Source organism: Coffea arabica, chromosome 7c (genome assembly GCF_036785885.1).
Source record: "Coffea arabica cultivar ET-39 chromosome 7c, Coffea Arabica ET-39 HiFi, whole genome shotgun sequence".
NCBI lineage: Eukaryota > Viridiplantae > Streptophyta > Magnoliopsida > Gentianales > Rubiaceae > Coffea > Coffea arabica.
Genome location: NC_092322.1, coordinates 6,290,558 through 6,309,702, shown reverse-complemented (window position 1 = coordinate 6,309,702; position 19,145 = coordinate 6,290,558). Strand labels below are relative to the sequence as shown.

The 19,145-nt window shown below is 38.7% G+C and overlaps 3 protein-coding genes across 13 annotated transcripts; all 3 read left to right on the top strand.

Moving 5' to 3' along the window:
* The first annotated feature begins 2,428 nt into the window (after window positions 1-2,428).
* Window positions 2,429-3,750, top strand: LOC140010467 (allene oxide cyclase, chloroplastic-like). The gene is made up of 3 exons (XM_072057551.1): window positions 2,429-2,792; window positions 2,880-3,001; window positions 3,145-3,750. The coding sequence occupies exons 1-3, from the start codon at window positions 2,576-2,578 to the stop codon at window positions 3,544-3,546; spliced, it is 741 nt and encodes a 246-aa protein (XP_071913652.1). The 5' UTR covers window positions 2,429-2,575; the 3' UTR covers window positions 3,547-3,750.
* Window positions 3,751-7,210: 3,460 nt separating this feature from the next.
* Window positions 7,211-12,567, top strand: LOC113698871 (uncharacterized). Of its 8 annotated transcripts, none has more exons than XR_003450319.2 (8): window positions 7,211-8,383; window positions 9,255-9,542; window positions 9,802-9,900; window positions 10,544-10,624; window positions 11,032-11,086; window positions 11,175-11,234; window positions 11,372-11,433; window positions 12,045-12,567. XR_003450319.2 is itself a non-coding variant. In XM_072057384.1 (6 exons), exons 1-5 carry the CDS (start codon window positions 7,450-7,452, stop codon window positions 11,398-11,400), a joined length of 1,431 nt encoding a protein of 476 aa, XP_071913485.1. In that variant the 5' UTR covers window positions 7,211-7,449; the 3' UTR covers window positions 11,401-11,433; window positions 12,045-12,567. The 8 variants fall into 8 exon arrangements, 3 of the variants coding, with proteins under 3 accessions (XP_071913485.1, XP_071913484.1, XP_027074626.2); XR_003450316.2 differs by having other exon boundaries at window positions 12,002-12,567; XR_003450320.2 differs by lacking the exon at window positions 11,175-11,234.
* Window positions 12,568-16,290: 3,723 nt separating this feature from the next.
* LOC140003883 (uncharacterized) lies at window positions 16,291-18,560 on the top strand. Of its 4 annotated transcripts, none has more exons than XM_072056491.1 (6): window positions 16,291-16,446; window positions 16,578-16,945; window positions 17,018-17,062; window positions 17,195-17,476; window positions 17,632-17,798; window positions 18,216-18,253. In XM_072056491.1, exons 2-6 carry the CDS (start codon window positions 16,714-16,716, stop codon window positions 18,234-18,236), a joined length of 747 nt encoding a protein of 248 aa, XP_071912592.1. In that variant the 5' UTR covers window positions 16,291-16,446; window positions 16,578-16,713; the 3' UTR covers window positions 18,237-18,253. The 4 variants fall into 4 exon arrangements, with proteins under 4 accessions (XP_071912592.1, XP_071912591.1, XP_071912589.1 ...); XM_072056490.1 differs by having other exon boundaries at window positions 16,295-16,446; window positions 17,635-17,798; window positions 18,224-18,560; XM_072056488.1 differs by having other exon boundaries at window positions 16,295-16,446; window positions 18,224-18,560.
* Window positions 18,561-19,145: the final 585 nt, after the last annotated feature.

The window sequence follows — 19,145 nt, the reverse complement described above, 5'->3', positions numbered from 1 at the left end:
AATTCAACGGTTATATTATAGCACTTCCTTAGGCTAGTTGAATCTATATATCTACTGACCCCTATAACATTATGAGATAATAAAATATTATACCATCATTAATGGTAACAGTTCGCTTCAATTGTTTTTCCCTGGACCAATGGCTCAGCGAGACCAAAAAAAAAAGAGTCCAAAAAAAAATTTATATATATATATGTATATATATAGCCTACAATTTCAATAACTTTTCTATATTTTCTGATGGAAGTGCAAAAAAAAAAAATTATTTCGGAAGAAAGATTCTTTATGCACTTTTTTTTTCCCTCAATAACTTACTTGGCTCTATCAATGTGTCGAGATTGTAATGGAGATTAATTTTATATACACTGACAATGTATATACTAATTATGAGCCTTGATGTTATTCGCAACATTCTATATTTGGTGTTGACATTTGACATGCGTTCGAACCAGTTAATGCAGACACTAATGAATATAAAAATTTTAAGCCAGTCACAGTATATTAAAATATTTTAAATAATTTTCAATCCAAACAAATTGGTAACCACACACGGGAAAGGGGCAAAGCTGAGTTGCAAGATTTTACTGCGCCTGGATTGCGAGTTTTTCAGGAAAATCGTCATAATATATCCTAGGCACAATTTTGATTAGCCCCAAATTGCCTTCAATATTGGGATTTAGAAACTCGTTGCGGACTCTGTTAGGTTTGAAATTTTACCATATGCCATGTCATTTTTCATTCAACATAAAACGCTATACATCTATTTCAATCAACAACTCCACTTTGAAGTATTACGAAAACATGTATCTATCTATATATCTATTCACTAGTTGATTAAGTCCAATGCAACCTGGGAATCAGTTTCGATGATCACTTTCCTAAACCCCTTGTCCCATGCCAGCTTAATACCCTTCCAGATTGCCCATAATTCCGCTGACACGTTGCATGCCATCCCTTCCATCCTCCCATTTCATCTCTAGTTAGCTCTCCAGCAGCATGGCTCTACTTGCAGAGAAAGTTAAGTCAAACTTTTTCTTTGGGTACCAGAGCACACGCAAAAAAAAGCTCAAGGGTCCATGAAAAGAGGCTCACCGACCCAATTTGACTTTAAACAAAACTAACCGGCCACGAGCACAGAACAAAAAAATGAGTCCATGATGCACATGGGCCTATGTGGCTTATGGTCAGGCTTTTAAAAGTAGTGTTTTGAACTTTAAAAACGCCTTCTTCTTGGTCTCTACCATAAAGGCCGACTGGCCCCCACCACATCCATCGGTTCGGCTGCTCCTGGGACCTGACATTTGAGATTTTGCTGGAAACGAGTACGACAGGGTACAAGAACAGAACTTATCTTCACCAACATTGTCCCGTTTGACAAGTGTTTTTTTTTTAAAATATTTTGAAGTGTTTAGTTTAAAAACTTTAAAAATTTTTTTGAGATTAATATAGTTAAAGTTTTTAAAAAAACTTGTAGCAAACAAATTTGATAAAAAACTTGTCTGCCAAACAAGGCCAATTTATTAGCTTCTCACTTTTTCTCCTCTTTTTTTTTTTTCCTGAGAACATGAATATCATATATTGGTTTGTTTGGATAGTGTATTATTTGGAATAATTACTGTAGCACTTTTTGTGATATGATGAATGTGAAATAAAAAGATGATTGGGAATATAAAAAGATAGGTTGGAAAATGTGTTTGTGATGCAAGCGAAATATTATTTGAAATAATTTTGATATCCAAACAAATTATTTGAAATATTATTCTTAGCTTTATCATAAAAGGGGAAAAAAATTGGTGAGGCGACTTTGAAATAGTCCAAGTGAAATTTCGGTGCTTTGTTGTATTGCAAGCGTAAGCCTCAAAAATCAGTTTTGGTTACGTTTAAGTGATCCTAATCTTTGGTTTCATGTGAATGATCAGAACATAAATTTGTAGAAATTGGTCAACAAAAAAATGTTTCTTTGAGGAGAAACAAAATGCATCTTGGTCTAATTGGTACCGGCGCCAGGTCTAATGTAACATCTCGAAGTACTACTCGTTTTTTGAGTGTGTGAACTGTGAAGTAACAGTAGTACGAAAGTAGCAGGACTACTGCATTTTCCTCTGCAATAGCAACATTTGTCACATTTGTCAAAACCAATTTTCATTACTTTTACCAATCGCCGCGGACTTGTCTCAAAGCTCCCCTTTGACTCTTGTTCAAACTTCAGAGTCCACATCCCATAATCGACTGTTACTACTACTGCTCACTTCTCAGCAGTTCTCACGCACCGCCACACACGTTCGCAAATCGCACCGCCCATAACCAGAGCCGCAATAGTGTTCAAAACCTACGCACTAAACCAATAACACATTCCACAGGCCATACCGTCCAATCCTATAAGCATTTCATTTCCCACATTTTTATTCACTCTGCAGTTCACACACACACACATATATGGTCCTCCCCTGGCAAAAAGCCTCCAATCAGTTTGATCAACCCATTAAGTTTTCTCAAGAACCACGCTCCTCCTCTTTTATCAAAGCACGCAGTAGTGCTGTAAAACTTATAACAGTGTATAGCCCCAGATTACACCATGGCTGCCGCTTCTTCAACCTCCGCTGCTTTCAGGGCCGCTTCTTCCTCCGTAAAGCTGCTAACCAGCTCCTCCCCCACCGCCCAAAATATTCTTAGCTTTAAGCCCTTCTCTAACCCCTTGATCTCTAACAACTTTCGCCTCACCGCCAACTCTGCAGCCACCTGCAGATCTTTCACGTGCAAGAGCCAGAGCACCCCATCAGACTCAACACCAGGTAAGTATTTTTTTAGCTTCTGAGCCGATCACCAATTAAACAAATCTGGTTGGTTTAATCCTCGACTGTTGTGCACTTGGTTTTCAGCTAAAGTTCAAGAACTGAATGTCTACGAGATCAACGAACGTGACCGCGGAAGCCCCGCCTTTCTGAAATTGAGCCAAAAAGACGTTAATTCTCTAGGCGATCTCATCCCTTTCACCAACAAGGTAAAGCAGCATTCTTTTGGTTATGGGATTAATTTTTTCCCTCTTTTTTCAGTTTTACTTTCTTGAAAAATATTCGTCTGATCAAGCGCATGCAGCCACTCAAATTGGGAATGAAGCGCCTAACCATTTTTGGTACGTCACAGATATACAGCGGGTGCCTGCAGAAACGGTTGGGGATCACAGCAGGAATTTGCATCCTGATCAAGCACGAACCCGAGAAAAAGGGTGACCGGTTCGAAGCAATTTACAGCTTTTATTTCGGTCGCTATGGTCACATAGCCGTTCAGGGGCCTTACCTGACCTACGAGGACACCTACCTAGCCGTGACCGGTGGATCAGGGATTTTTGAAGGGGCGTACGGTCAAGTCAAGCTGCAGCAGCTTGTGTTCCCTTTCAAGCTGTTCTACACTTTCTACTTGAAGGGTATACCGGATCTACCCAGTGAGCTACTGGCACCTCCGGTTACTCCGTCGCCCGCGGTGGAGCCATCAGCTGCTGCAAAGGCTTGTGAGGCCGGGGCCACCGTTTCCAATTTCACAAACTAATTGATGACGACGATGGACCCATGCTGTGATGATTAATTATTGCTGAGTCTTCTTTTTGTTCCTTCGGTCCTCCTTTTTCGACATGTAACGCAGTAAACTAGAGCGCCCCACCGCGCCATTAAACAAAAGGCTATTATGATTTGTCGTGCTGGTCTTCTGGTGGTGGTCTATGCAAATAAAAGTAGTGACGTGTTTTTCTTTTGATTTGAACCATTTTATTTTTGTTGTATTGGAACTTGAAATTGACTAGCACTAGCACTAGCAGGTAGCAGCACGATATTCAGCATTGGAGTACTATTATCGTCTTCTTCCTCCTCCCACCAACCACCGCCACCTCTCCCAAAGAAAAGGACCAAAAAAAAAAACATTTGAGTACCAAAATGGTTGTTGTAATCATCATATTATGTTGGAAAAGTCTTGGTTAGTAGAACCAAATCATATGCACTACGTCTGGTAGGTAAACATGCATCTTCTTCGTCCTACATTCATTCTTTGATTTGCCATGCTAATAACATATCAAGGGGTAACTTGAGCAACAAGTGCTACAGCCCATTAAATTTATAGGACCTGTTCTGAAAATTAAATTCATTAAAGATTTTTTTTTTAAATTCAGCAAGTTTAATACTAATTTTACTTTCAGCAAGTTTAATACTAATTTTATTTTCAGCAAGTTTAATTCTAAAAGAAAATGGTTATTTTCATACTTCAGCTGTTCCGACTGGAGCCACGGCCTCTCTTTTCTCTTCAGTAACTCCAGGCCTCTGCCACATTGTTGGAGGATTGGCCGAGGTCTGTTAGGTACGGCAGTAGAACCAAGATTTGTAAAATCGGATCTATGTAGGATCGATTTTAGTTTCACAGGATCGGATCGTAGTATCGTAAGATCCTACCAAAAGTTCTTAATTGCAATTAAAGGTTGCAATTCTTTGATAAATTACAAATATACCACCAATATTTTCATTTATTTGCAAAATGGAGCTTCGTATTTCACAAATTTACAAAAAAATTGTAGGATCGTACGATCCTACCGATCCTGCTACGATTCTATGCGATCCTGCAAAAAATTAATATGATTTGCGACTCTGCATACGATCCGGATCGCGATTTTGACAATTATGAGTAGAACTAGTTTTGTGCAGAAAAATGTTCCATCAAAATCAACCACGGTGTTAAAAGCTGTTAACACCGTATTTGCCAAATATTAATTGTTACCAAATTGTGGTGTTACGGGCAATAATTTACCAAAAGCCATTCATCTACGTATAAGATATTGTCGTAATTTTCTGTGTTCGTGATCTATACAACAGTTTTTTTTTTTATCCTTTTTTCTTTAGAAGTGAAAGATTTAAACTCAGTATTTCTTATTTATAATTACACAGTATCTTTTTTTTTACGGGTTAATACCACTTTGTCCCCCCAACTTTGGACGATTACCCACTTCAGTTCCTAAATTTTAAAAAGGGATACTTAAGTCCCTAAACTTATAAATACCTCCCATTTAAGGAAAATTGTTAACAAATCCTGAATGTCGTTGGTGGTCGAAGTGTTCCATTTTATAAGGGTTTAGGGATTTAAGTGTCCCATTTTATAAGTTTAGGGACTTAAGTGGGAGGTATTTATAAGTTTAGGGACTTAAGTGGGAGGTAATTATAAGTTTAGGAACTTAAGTGTCCCATTTTGAAGTTTAAGGACTGAAGTGGGTAATCATCCAAAGTTTAGGGGGACAAAGTGAAATTAACCCTTTTTTTTACCATTCAACCCAATTTTGCCCCTACACGACAGTGTTGAAATTCGCATAGATTTCACATGACAGGGAAATAAGCCCAAGGAGAGTCAAGAATGAGATGCCAAGAGTGCTAAAAACAATTGAAGCGAACTGTTACCATTAATGATGGTATAATATTTTATTATCTCATTTTTAAGGATTATTCTATCATGCACCCTTATATTAAAAAAAAAAAAAGTAACACTTTATTTTTTATTTTGTGTGCAAAAATTTATGAAAATTCTGGGGTAAGAAGGATGCATAATTTCATGTTTAGTCCAATCTTTCGTTTTTATGTACTTAATCCTGTGTTAGTACGTGTCTTACTAAAACAGGATAGGTCCGATAGGAGAATCCGTCGAACAAACATCTAGCAACTGGGTAGCATTTATTAGTTTGGAGGGGTTTAAGACGCGCGCGTGTGTTTTATTTCCTTGCTAAGGTTCCAAGGGAATTGGCGTGACAAAGCTGATCCATTAACGTTAATAAAGTCGCCGAGTATTGCCATTTTTTCGTTTCAAAGGGATAATTTCAAAAACCTCCCTCAAATTTTCTAACAGTTCCACTGTCCTCCGTTGAAATTTTCAAAATATCGAAAACCTCCCCTAAAATTAATTAACAGATGACAAATCAGTCCAATTCAAATACAAAAACAAAATATAAAATTGGTATTAGGGGAGTGAAAACAATTTGATTCCATAACTACCCTCAAGTGTGATTGTAAGTGAAATTACTTGCACGAGTGATGCTCCGATTTCAAAATTGTGTAACTATTACCGCATTCATATAGTATAATCAAATGACTACATTTCTAACTTTTACAATAACTTTATCAACTCAAAGTCTTATCTGCATATTGCACGTGTAATATTATACTATTACATCTATTATAACACATCAGTAGTATGCTTTACTACAAGAGACAAAAAGCATATAAACCCTGCTACAATCAACATTTCAGTTAAAAAAGGATCATTTGTTGAATAATCTCAATCAAGAAATAAATTGTCATCATTAAAAGGTATTTTTATTTAGTAGCTACAACCAACAATTTTTTACCTATATTTCATTCAACACCAACACCTATTTTCCACGATAATAAAAGTAACAATCAAGATGAAAAAAGAAAAAAACACTATAATTGAATACCGATCATTAAATGAAGCTAATCATATAGAACATAAAACCAACTACATAACGTCATGTGTTTTCTTTTTTTTTTTTTGTTTGATCCAAGATATTATTTTTCACTTATAGGGTCACTACTAAGTAATGATTATTAAGAACTACCCTAACATTTGCAATCAAATAATAAAAATTTTCAAAATTCAACAGTAAAAAAATATTAGAGGCTAATTTTGAGATGTTCACAATCAGTAAAATGATGAGAGCAAATTTTCTCTTCAAGTCTCATAAATCCTTAGATGTGCCGAAAGAAGCTCAATTTCATTTATTCCACAAAAATCAATAAAGTTTTAATCATTGTTTCTAGTCATACACATCAATTATCAATCACAAAAAGGTGACTATTTGGTCCCTTTTTGTAATGGCATATTAGAAACTTTTACAAAAAACTTATAAATTTTCATTATTTATGTTAAATCAGATTAATAACAATTTAACTAATCCTGTAAACATAATGGCAAAATATCTCTTAAATTGTGTGAGTGATTAAGTCATTTTTCCATGATTGATGCAATAATTGGACCCAATGACCTGACGAAGGTAGGTTTATGATATTTTAGAAATATCAAGGAAAGACAGTAGTGAGACTGTTAAAAACTTCCGGGAGGTTTTTGAAATGATCCCTTTTTTTTAAAAAAATTAGTATTCAAATTCAGTAAAAAAAAGGCAAAAAAAAAAAAAGATATAGGATCAAAAGTCAACATAGACAAATTTCACTCTCTGACAATTGGCAGTGTCCCAGGCTCCCAGCTCTAAGACAGCCCCTCCTCATGTTCCCAAGCCCGTCAACGACGGTTCGAAAATTTATTTTCTCTTCCCGCCGGCCAAACATCTCGGGCTGAGACATCACCTGAGATGTAGTAAACAAGGCATTATTTCCCGGCCAAAACCGCCACCTTCCTTCTACATTTAATCAAATTCCAGCTCCGATTCCCATTCCCGTGTTTCCCATAATGGTAACCGTCCAAGCTTGTCAGCTTAGCCTCCCAAACCCATCTTTCTCCTTCCTTGCCCAGTATTCTCCACCTCCCCACATCACCTCTTTCCTCTTCGATTCCAATTCCAACTCCCTCGCCCTTCACCATTCCGACACCTCTTTGTCTCTTTACCCTTCTCTCTCCCCTCTCTCCCTCTCTTCCTTCCCTTCTCCCTCCACTCTCGTCCCTTCTCCCACCTCCTCCGCTGCCTTCCTCCACCTCCTCTCTAACCCTAACCCTCGTTCTATTTTCATCACCTCCTCGCCTTTCCTCGGCGGCACAGCTGTTCTCTTCCGCTTCTTTATTTTTCATCCTACCCGGAAGGCGTTTGTGAAGCTCAAGGTTCGATCTAACCATAGGGATTTGAGGTTCGATGATAACAAGTATGGCGTTGTTTTCGCGGTTTCTCATGGCGTTTCGGTGAAATTGGCGGGTGGGAGTAATTTTTTCACCATGTATTCTGTTTCGAATTCGAAGATTTGGGTTTTTGCTGTAAAATTGGAGGCGGATTTTGAAGAGGTGAAGTTGATGAAGTGTGCTGTGATTGATTGTGTCTTGCCGGTTTTTTCCATGAGTGTCTCGTCTGGGCATTTGATTTTGGGAGAAGAGAACGGGGTTAGGTTTTTCCCCTTGCGGCCACTGGTGAAAGGGAGGGTTAACAGAGAGGGGAGGGTGAGTAGTAGTATTATTAGGAGGAATTTAAATGGAGGAATGGACAACAAGGATGCCGGTAAGTTGGAAGTTAGCAAAGCTAATAAGCTGCAAAATGGGTTGGTTCAGGGAATAAATGGAATTGATCATGCGGTTGATTCTAGCAACTCTGGCCGCAAAAATATGGGGCCTGAAGGGGCAGTCAGTGTGGTTTCGAATGGCCAGTTTGAAGGAAAGGTGGATAAGCAGTCTGAATCTGGTGAGTTCGTTGGTTTTGGTTTGGCGCTATTTAACTTTGTACTTGAATTTGAAAACTTTGTAGAGGTCGGATCTTTATTGTCGTCGGAGTGAATTTATATTGTGGGATTAGTTTTTTGCTTGCATTTACCTCACCATTCAATTGTCAGTCATGTAGTTTATTTGGTGCTTAGCTTGTTTGGAATCATGCACGTGCTTGCAGTTACTGGACAAGGCACTTCTTGTTTTAAGCATGAATGTTTTGACCCAAAGTACTGGCTTTTGGTTCTTAGTTGTATTGGTTTTTTAGCCCATCTTTAGATATATAATAATTTGATCACAAGTATGGCAACGAATGATGCCAAATGAACTGCAATTGGTGCTGGAAACCATGAATGTTGAACGTTAGCTTAGACATTTGCATTCGCCAGCAAAATAGTGGAGTGGATCGAGGGGCTCCAAGTTTATCTTTCAGAAGAGGAGAGAGATAAGGAATGTCTTAACTTGCATTTGGCAACTTTTCCTGTTCTTTTCAGCATTTTCCAAGTGCAGGTTTTATTAGAACTGCATTGCAGATAATGTTTTATGTTCTTAAATAGAATCTGAACCATCAGCCAATACTTTTGGTATTATGACCTAACACAATTAAATATGGCATTTTGAAAATGGAAAAAGACTCTCTTGGAGTGGTAAAGAATGGGGCATTTGCAGCATTCACAGATGTTACAGCTTAGGCGTTTCATTGGGTGGAATTACTTCTCTTGTTTTATTAATGTCGTTGGACGTAGCTTAAAATTCTTCTCTTGTTAACTAGAAGCTGCATGATTCTGAGATTTCTAAAAGTCTTCATCTCTCCATTGTTACAGCTGCTTATTGTGCGTTCTAACTTGCAGTGAAGCCGAGGACCATGACATTGAGACAAGATACTCGAGATTGGGGTGTGTGTTTCATAGCATTTAATGGCAAGCAAATTGAAAGTTTTCGATATGTCAAGATGCCAGTGAAGTCTCCAAAGGCAATATCAATCCATGTATTATCACTTACCAAGTTTCTAATCTTGGATTCTGATGGAGATCTACATCTCATGTGCTTGTCCAATTCTGTGCATGGATCAGAATGTCCTTTTCATACAAGACAGTTAACTCAGACCGCTAGAGTGCATAAACTGGCAGTTCTCCCTGGTAAGTCCAATAATTTGCAGCTATCTTTATGTTTAACAATACCCGGATGTAATTTCTCGAGAACATGCAAAAACATCCCTGATGGTCCTCTAGATTCTCATGAGTTGCTACTTTTTTTTGTTGGGGGGGGGGGGCTGAGGGCAGTGGTGAAAGGTAGCCATCGTTTGTTTCCCCAATAGTGCATCATTTTGACCATTACTTCATGATGAATTTGCTTTTACCATCTATACAAAGCTAAATGAATTTCCATCAATTGCAGGATCACAGATTATTTGGATTTCAGATGGACAATATACTGTGCAGATGATTGTTCTGACTGATGAAGAGACTTCAATGAGTGGAACACTCGGAAATGAGAGTGAGGAATTGCTGTCTTAAACACTTGGTTTTCAATTTGCACTAATCTGCTTGTGAAATTCTATTACTTAAACATCTTAGACTCTAAAAACTTCATAATTTTGCTTTGAAATGGGTATGTGCATCTGTGAGTATGGTCTGTCTGGTCTGTATTCTATTTCACTGAGCTTCCGCTCTTCATGGAGTTGATTTTACATTTCTTAAATGGTTAAGGTATGCATAAACCATCCACCAAAGCAATGTGATTCTGCTTCTTGGTTAAGGATTGCTATGTCTCTAAAGTTTTTTTTTTCAAGTTTATTATGTACTTTTGTTACGGTATTTCATAGTAGAGTGTCATCATTATTGGTATCTGGCCCAAAACAATCTGGATGCTTATTGTCGTCATTGTCTGGAGCCTACTGATAAAAGATTCTAGCTTAGCACTTTCTCAGATGCTAATTAGATTTTGGTTCCAGAGGCGACCCAGCCCTCCTTATCCACCCACCCCACCCCACCCGCCAAAAAAATAATAATAATAAAAATGTTGCATTTGTTTAAGACATTAAAAATCGGCCTTCTGTTGCATTGAAAAAAAATAGTATTGAATAATCTGTTTTCAGGGTGTTACTGATAATTATTGGTTTGATACTTTCGGTGGTCAGGTACGCAAGCAATATTTGTCAGTGAAAAGATCCAAGAAATTATACCTTTGTCTGCCAATGCCATTTTGGTTCTTGGGCAAGGTATGCTGTCTTTGAAGTTCTGATATGATGTTTTCTCCCTATTACAATTGAGACTTACTGAAGATTGTTGTCGTGTACTCATTTGAATTTCCTTTGCGTGTTCTCTACAGTTGCATGGTCTGGTGACTTTTTTGAGGAAACTAAAAGGTTTTTGTTTGTGCTATGACAATTTTTGGTGAAAATTAGATCTTAGGACTGCCTTTTCGTGTACTAACAAGGTTTCAGCAAGTTTCTTTCTTGCTTTGTTGAGAAGTATGCAACTTCTTTTTGGCTTATCATGGTAAATGTTGCATGCATATTTATTGGAGTAAGTTGTGGTTTTGGTTGTTCTTTACCATTACAGCCATACTTGCACATCTCCCTTTGCTTTGTTTTTTATCACAAGTTTATACCTTTGACCTATGCAGGAAGCATGTTTGCTTATGCAATTTCATGATTGTCTCGGGTGGTTTTTGTCTCCAAGTGAGTGCTGTTCCTTTTTGCCTGAGCAACTTTAGTTTACTTTTGAGAGATCTAAGTTTAGTGCCTGACTTTCAAATATATTTTATAGGCCATTAGTTATCCAGAAATGGATGGTTAATTGGTGCCTGTTGAGTTTCGTGGGTGTTGAGTAAGTAGTTTAAAGAGTTTGTTATTCTGATCTGTTACTTTTATTCTTACAGATTAACTTTGAAGTTTGAGTGAAAATGTTAAGTTGGCATTTTAGGTTTAAGGCTAACAGAATTACATTTGTAACTGTTTCTGTAGTTTCGAGCTTCAGTCATCCCAATACGTAATGGAATACATTACAACCAGGACAATGATGTCGAGTAAGTATGATTTTGAATTTTGATTAATTCTTGGTGCATCTAAAATTATAAACTGCCCTCTACATGAGATTCCTGTGAGTTCTCATATTTTTGGGGGAAGTAGAGAGTTTTCGATGAATTCGATTGATATTGGGAGGGAAGAATTGACCAGGTTTATTGGCTACCATTGATATTTGGTCTTGTTGCCTAGTTGATTATTGGTTCCTGGTATAACAGGAAAAAGTTGGCTATATGTAGGATAAACCCTGCTTTGAATTGTAAGATTTTGATTGATGCAATTATCAGCATCGCTTCAAGAATTCTGATGTGATAATGCTAGCTTTGTAAAACTTCACCACTGCAGACATGGTATATTTCAATTTACTTGCCCCTTAGCTTGAAAATGTTATAGTTTGGATGGTGCAGGAATGGTAAAATTGACAACTAGGTCTGTGGTTGGTTCACTTAAGGTATTGTGATAGGCTTAGTATTAGCATCAGCTATTGGTGGAAAAGCATTGGCTTGATTTCTTTTACTGATGCACTTTCTTAATTTGGTCTAATGGAAAAGCACATCCTTTGTTGTACAGTCAATTTCATCCATTTCATGCAAAGCTTCTGTGTATCATTAAGGATGTAGTAGTGTGGCTGTCAGCAGAGTTCTGAAGCTTGAGATGTTCAAGTCTCTCATCAAGACATCAAGCGAATGCTACGGGCCTGCTGCTTGAGGAGCCTTGGCTGTTGGTTTGCTGGTTTACAAGCTCTACCCGTTGGGTGCTCTCATTTTTTCCTGCTGTTGTTGGAGAAAACCAGCATTTTATCTGACACTCTTTAAGGTAAGGGGTAGCTACGCATCGTATTGGCAGATGATGTTAGATTTGGACCGCTTGTTCAGCGCCCTATGCCATTTCTGGCTGCTATGGAGAGATTGCAATTGATATTTCCCAAGTGTAAGTGCTCGGATCGGGCAGAAACATGTTTCTGCAGTGCATATAGAATGTTATACTTGAAACTGTTCACTTGTCATAACACTTGTTTGTAGCAGGGTTGTTTCCTCCACTGGGTACATATCTGAAGGGCGTTACACTTCAACAGATATATAGTTGTAACGAATTATTTATTTATAGGTTACCTATCTTGAATTTTATTACTTAAATTATTGGGTCGATCAGATGACCGACTCAATTGCTTTCCTGGTTGGTGCCGTCGCATGGGAAAACATCTCGTGAGATTTTAACTTCCTATTGCTATTCCTGTGCCCATCCGGGGGCATTGAAAGTTCTTTAGTACTACAGACTATGTTGTCTGGTAATGTAAGGCCTAGACATTCATTCTTCCCTAGGAAATGCGCTATTGAAGGAAAGAAAGACTGCATGACATCTCTTTTATGGCCCACGAAAGGTGATACTCGGGAAGAATCCTAATCCGATAAGGCAACGGGCTACAGTATCGATCTATGGTCCTTGTATGCGTTGGTCCTAGCTGCTAGAAAATCATCAAACCAACGGAGCCAAGCCCAATGTGTTATGTGGTATAGGGGTAATTTCTATTCCGTGACCTGGGGGAAAAAATGGCGGGATTTTGGCCAGTAATTAAATGGGGGAAAGAGTCCTTTAAGCTCCGCCGAGGTTCTTTTAAGTTTCACCGATTTATGTCATTCCACAACTGCTTCAGTTGTGCTGACATTGTACTCGGTACTGATCAGTTCCTTCAACTCAAAAAAGAACTTGGAAGTTAAAGTTGGATCCAGCGGCAATTCGGAGCAAATCATTCCGCCATTCAGCTCTTGTTCCTTCCTCATGGGCGTGTGACAGGATGCTCTGGCAGGCATGCTGTGTTACCGTGTTCGTTAGGGCAAGTGTTTGTGTGGTATGGTGGGACTAGTTTTTGCAGTTGTTTGCGGAGGTCGCATTCACGTTGGCAGTCTTGAAACGAAACTTGCTGCGTCGAATATTTTGCACATTTGGAATTTGAATTTTAAAATTTTACAATTCATTTCAGCGGTTGCAGTTAGCCAGTTAACACCGGCATCGACAGGGTTGAATGTCGCATTATCGCTCGATACGAAGTTATCAATTTATTCGAGCGGAGCGGATGATTTTGTTGAGGACAAGAATCTCAGGGGGGGGGGAGAGAGGAGTGTGTAACGTGTATAGAGAGTAATGGAGCTCGTTCTAAGGAAGGATTGAATGAATGAGGCAGGAGGCTGGAGGAGACAGGAAACAAGTGACCTTATCCGCTGCTGGTGTGAAACATACTTTTGCATAAACAGGAGACAAAACTGAGGGCCATGAGTTAAAAAGTACTGCCCGCTGCTACGCTAAGGGTTGTGATTTGGGGGGGGGGGGGGGGGGGGGGGGACCCGGCTACTCATTTCATCTCTCATGATGCTGAAGATGACAACTCCCAATCCACATGCCAATGCACATGCACACCAAACTAATCATCCTCCACATCCCCTCAATTCCACTCCAAAAATCTCAAGCCCACTGCTGAAAATTACCTTTCACTGATTCTACGCCATATCATCCACTTATTTCCTTTAGGGCTGCAAACCTGGTGTGGGTTTTTTCGGTAAAATGCTGTACAATATCTCTAGGCCCCTTCCGTAAAAGTTGCATTTTCCACAAAAACGGAAGTACCTGCGCTGAATAATTGAACTGCTTGTCCGTCCAGGCAACTTGTGCTTTTTATCACTTCCGTCATCCAAATTGACTGGATCGGTAAAAATTCTGAATCACCATCCAAGGATTTCTCCGTTACGTCCTTGTACTGTGCTTCTTTTAAACCTACCTTGAGTTAATTTTATGGATTAATCTTCTATACACTTACTTGCAGTGTATACACTTTCATCATTAGATGCATGACACATAATGCGAATTTGAATTTGAAACTCAAATTTTATATATGTGTCGTCGTATATCCAACCGTGATAGGGTATACACCATCAGTATATATAAGATTTATTCTAATTTTATATGCACTAACGGCATATGGGATCCTCATTGCCATTTGTTTCAGTGTCATTTCTATATTTGTGCAAACTGTTTTATTTATTTAAGTTACCATGTACTGTTATTTAAATTTCTTCTACCCTCACGTACGTGATAAATGAAGTTAGAGTTGCAAACGAATCGAACCACTTGCGAGCCGATTGCGAGCGGCTCGAATTCGAGCACGACTTGAGCTCGATTAACATCGAGTTCGAGTTCGAACTCGAGCTGAACAAGTCGAACTCGAGCTCGAACTCAAACTCGAATTTAAAAATACTAAACTCGTTAGCTTGCGAGCCGATTCGAATTCAATTATATATATAAATTAATAGTAAAAAATATATATATACACATAATATTTTTTTTAAACTCGAGTTCGAACTTGACATTTTGAGCCAGTCAGGTTCGAGTTCGAGTTTCGTAAAATTATGTTGAGACTCGACTCGATTAGACTGAAATTCGACTCGATTCGGTTGTTTGTACCCCTAAGTGAGACTGACACTTGATTTGGCATCAGATAGTGACACGAAGAATCCCAAGTACACTAACGGTGTATACATTACTTATTTGTGAACTATACTCTAATATACGCACTATCAGCGGGGCAAAAATAACCTTTAATATGTTACTCTCGACTAAGGCACCGTTTGGATTGAAGGAAAGGGAAAGAAAGGATTCTAGTGGAAAAGAAAAGATACGAGAGCATAAGAAGTCTGAGTTCATTCAAATGTCCTTTCCCTTGGTTTTCATCCCCTTTTGGACGGAAAGCAGGCCGACAAAAAATGACGAAAATTTATCCCTTCCTTTCCCTCAAAAATCAATCAAAATATCAAAAATCTCATCCCTCTATTTCCTTTTCTTTTCCTCCCATTCACTCAAAACAAACAGTGCCTAGCTTGCTGATTACTCTTTTTTTTTTTTTTTTTTTCCCATGATGATTGAACCAAAGCGTCTTACGGCTTTAGGAACTTACCTGTCAAGCGCAGTTCCCCTCGGGCCTTTTCTGTATATTTTTGTTTCGTGATAGACATGGGACCATAAAATGAGCGACTCCATCTCTTTGTATTTTCTCCCTGCATTGTACTCTTGGGCTGCATGTATGTCAAGTGGATTTAAATTGAATGTCGCCCATCTCATTTGGTAAGTTGAAGATTGGAACAACGCCCAGGGACAAATGATCTTTCCGTTATTTGATGTCCCAAAACAAAAAACAAAAACAAAATGACAAACGGAAAATGGGAGCCAAACTGACCTGTGTGTACCACTGCAAATGCAAATGGCCAAAAGAATGAACAACAACGTCGTCTAACTCTAGTTCAATCGATTATACCACTTTGCAAAACCATTTAAACGTATACACAAGACATTCCATTCTTTTGGTGTTTCCTTAATTCTTTGGTTTGCGGTTGTCAATTTCCAATTTCCAAAGCAATCGCCTTCACTGGAGGGTCATTTCACCATGCAACGTATCAGTAAGTGAGGGCTATGATGGACTAAAGAACATGGAAAATGAGATAACATAGATTTAACTTAATCGGGACATGGGATCGGTCATCATCAATTTCCTGGCTATCAAAGCAGTTAGCCTGCAGCCGATTAACTCACATCTCAAATTAGATCTGCATCAACTTCAATTTCCACCCTGTCTCTCTACAGAACATTAATTAATTGCACTGCTGCATCAGCCTTTCAGGACACAGCTAGCCAGGAGGATAGTCTATTTCATCTTCCAGTTTAGCAGATGAAACCACAATACGCTGTGGGAATGTGACCACACCCTCTGTACAGTCGCTATAACTTCATTGGCCAACTATGAGATCTTTATTGTATTTTTCCTCTATAAATACTTGTGTATTTGTTATCCCAAAGAAGGGCTACTAAATTTGAATTGGAGGGCTGCAACAAACTTCTTCCATATGTGCATATGCTCCAACATTTTGATATAAAAGCCATATTCTGCTTAAAATCTTGCATACCAAGGTCCATCCTGGTGTCCATGTGTCAATTTGGTATTAGCTTATCCGGCTTGAACCGCATAAGAAGTAAGAACCCTGAACCCCCCCTCCTCCGCCTCCCCCAACCCACCCCACCCCACCACCACCACACAAAAAAAAAAAAAAAACCGGAAGTTTATTAGTCTCTGGTTGAAGAATTTGAATATCTTTTTTGGCAGGACTCGAATGGTTTTGAATGGATACTGTCAAGCATCTTTCTGTCATATTTGAAATTCAAGTACTATAAAAAGTGTGCAGTAAGTTGCTGCAAGGTAAAGGCGTATTAATCTTGAGAATCAGCATTTCCATAGTGACATGGCATCTGCGATGGAGCCATCTCTTACTACTCCTATAGGATCAAGACGAAGAGATGAGTCTGAGTTCAACTTAAATGAATGGGCTCTGAAGGCTCGAATCAGCCGCGAAAATACAAGTTCAAGAAGATTCTCAGCATCAAATATTCGAAGTTTTAGAGAAGATGCAAGGTCCTTCAGATCAAACATAACCATTTCTAGTACAGCTTCTTCTCCCGGCTATACCCTTAGAGGTAACTTGATTAACCCCTCTTCTTCCTCCAATCAAATAATTGGACGTCTTATTAACATCTTCTTTTGCTCAGAGGAAATCGACCCTTCGACATATTCATTCACCAATGCACTTAAGGGTAAGATTTTGTTCATTTTCAAGCAAAATTAAGTCCAGCATGTTTCTCAAGAAAGCTCTTTTTTTTTTTTATAAAAAAAAATATATATATATATATCAACGTTGTGGTGAAGAATCTATGTCGTTCATGCAGCATTGCAAGCGAAAACAGTGTATAGTTGGGAGCACCTGTCGCCTGATGGGTTGGCTCTTAACTCCAAGTGGAATGAAGCAGAGAAGTACATATGCAACCCCTTATCTGGAGAAGTTCCATTGGAGTGTTTGTCGGCAAAGACACTCAGTGCAAGATCATTTCGCAACTTAGCCAGCAGAATTACAATGTCTGCACCGCTTATTTATCCGACTCATTCGCGACAATATCAGACTAAGCCAGCTATCACCATACATGAAGATGAAGTTCAAATTCAATTCCAAGGTAGTAAATTCATGTTCCTCTTGCCGACCCGTAGCATTAGAATTGCCAGTCTTTTAATTTGACCCGTGAGTATGACATTACTGTTTCAAAACTAGCTATCACTATCCAATATTATGGTCTAAACTTCGCTCGTGTTATATAATAATATCTAACAGCAGAGAAGAAAATGCGAAGCATGAGTACTAGAGACATTGGAACTCAAAGCACCCCACCTGACTTCAGTTCAGATAGTCCTAGCCCTGCTCCTACTCCTTCAATTGAAGAAAGGTCAATAAAGCGTAGCGACTCTCCGGTTTCTAGTGAAAAAATTAAATCTGATGTGGTAAGTCACTGGTTACCGCTTAATGGCTGGCACAATCTTCCAAGTAGTACCTATTGAGCAACATATATAAGTTTCAGTGTACTAGGTACGAGAAAGAAAATTTGATTGCGTACGTGCTTCACGTTAACCAGCAATGTTATTATTGTATGTAGCTAGAGATTAATTAACATGGTATTCTTTGGAGTTACTTCAAAATCGAACAGGGTTTATTTCAATTCTGTTGACATTTATATTTAAGAAATGGGGATTTTAGAATCCAACTTGAATAGTGAGGTACCGTTTTTCATCATCCTTCCGCAGTTTTAACCCTGACTTTAGTCCAAATCAAAATTTATTTTCTCTGGTCGTTCCGAATTGATTACAATAATTATTTCCAATTCCCAGCTAATTGAATGAACTGAAGCTCGTAAAAATAAGCTTTACAGGTGGGAGAAGTGAAGGAAACGTCAGAGGAAGAGGAAGAAACCAAGAGAAATGGTGAAGGAAACAAGACGAAAGGGAAGCAACAAGTTGGATGTTTGTCGTGGAGTTTGTGGAAGAGAAGAAGGCAAAGAGAGAAACACAAAGCAGCAAGCAGTAATAAGAAGAAGAATGTGCTTGTTTACTGCATGAATGGGTGTCAAAAGAGAGCAAATACTACTACTATTACTACTGTTATTGTTGCGTCGGCCCGGCATCAGAAATAATCCATCTTGTTCCCTGAATTTTATTTTTCACTCTTTGGGTGAACCCTATATATGATCAAAGATTATTATCTTTCTATTTTCAGTGTCATAAATTGGTGAAGGTGAAGACACACTTTCATTTCATGGTTACTTCTTGAATGCTATGGTTGGGAATGCGAGATTAGTTCTTCTGTTACCAAAGTGATGTCCAAGTTTTGTTTTTATTTTGGTGGAAGTGGAATAAGCTTTGAGGGCTCACGTGCATGTTTTTTGTAACTTGCTCAAGAATTTTGGCACAACCCCTTCCCTATTATCGGCCCTCTCGGACCCTCTTTTCCCTTTTTCATCCTCCTTTCCTCTTTTTCTCTGGGACTGCCCGACAAATTGACGTACAACCCTTGTTTTTTTTTCTTTTTTTGGTACCACCACTCGAGGAGGTTAGAGAGAGTGGAGAGCCATTATTGGAAGGAAGGAAGGAAGGAAGGAAGATGCTCTCTGATGCATCGCGTCGTAACAGGAAGCTTTCCCAGGAAAGGGAAAAAGAGGAGCAACAACGTAGGGAAGCAATAAAAGTAGTTCTTTTGCTTAAAACAGGGAATAGAATGAATGCACCTGCAACTGTGATGCTTTGATAGGGGTCATGTGCTCGCTTTTCTTGCTGAGTGGATTCCTCTGGTCTGGT

Excerpts from the sequence above, each read along its gene's own strand:
- LOC113698871 (XM_072057384.1), top strand. The coding sequence starts at position 7,450 with ATGGTAACCGTCCAAGCTTGTCAGCTTAGCCTCCCAAACCCATCTTTC. Across the intron at positions 8,384-9,254 it reads GGATAAGCAGTCTGAATCTG|TGAAGCCGAGGACCATGACA; the intron begins GTGAGTTCGTTG and ends TCTAACTTGCAG. Across the intron at positions 9,543-9,801 it reads TAAACTGGCAGTTCTCCCTG|GATCACAGATTATTTGGATT; the intron begins GTAAGTCCAATA and ends CATCAATTGCAG.
- LOC140010467 (XM_072057551.1), top strand. The coding sequence starts at position 2,576 with ATGGCTGCCGCTTCTTCAACCTCCGCTGCTTTCAGGGCCGCTTCTTCC. Across the intron at positions 2,793-2,879 it reads CCCATCAGACTCAACACCAG|CTAAAGTTCAAGAACTGAAT; the intron begins GTAAGTATTTTT and ends CTTGGTTTTCAG. Across the intron at positions 3,002-3,144 it reads TCATCCCTTTCACCAACAAG|ATATACAGCGGGTGCCTGCA; the intron begins GTAAAGCAGCAT and ends GGTACGTCACAG.
- LOC140003883 (XM_072056488.1), top strand. The coding sequence starts at position 16,714 with ATGGCATCTGCGATGGAGCCATCTCTTACTACTCCTATAGGATCAAGA. Across the intron at positions 17,477-17,631 it reads AGTTCAAATTCAATTCCAAG|CAGAGAAGAAAATGCGAAGC; the intron begins GTAGTAAATTCA and ends AATATCTAACAG. Across the intron at positions 17,799-18,223 it reads AAAAAATTAAATCTGATGTG|GTGGGAGAAGTGAAGGAAAC; the intron begins GTAAGTCACTGG and ends TAAGCTTTACAG.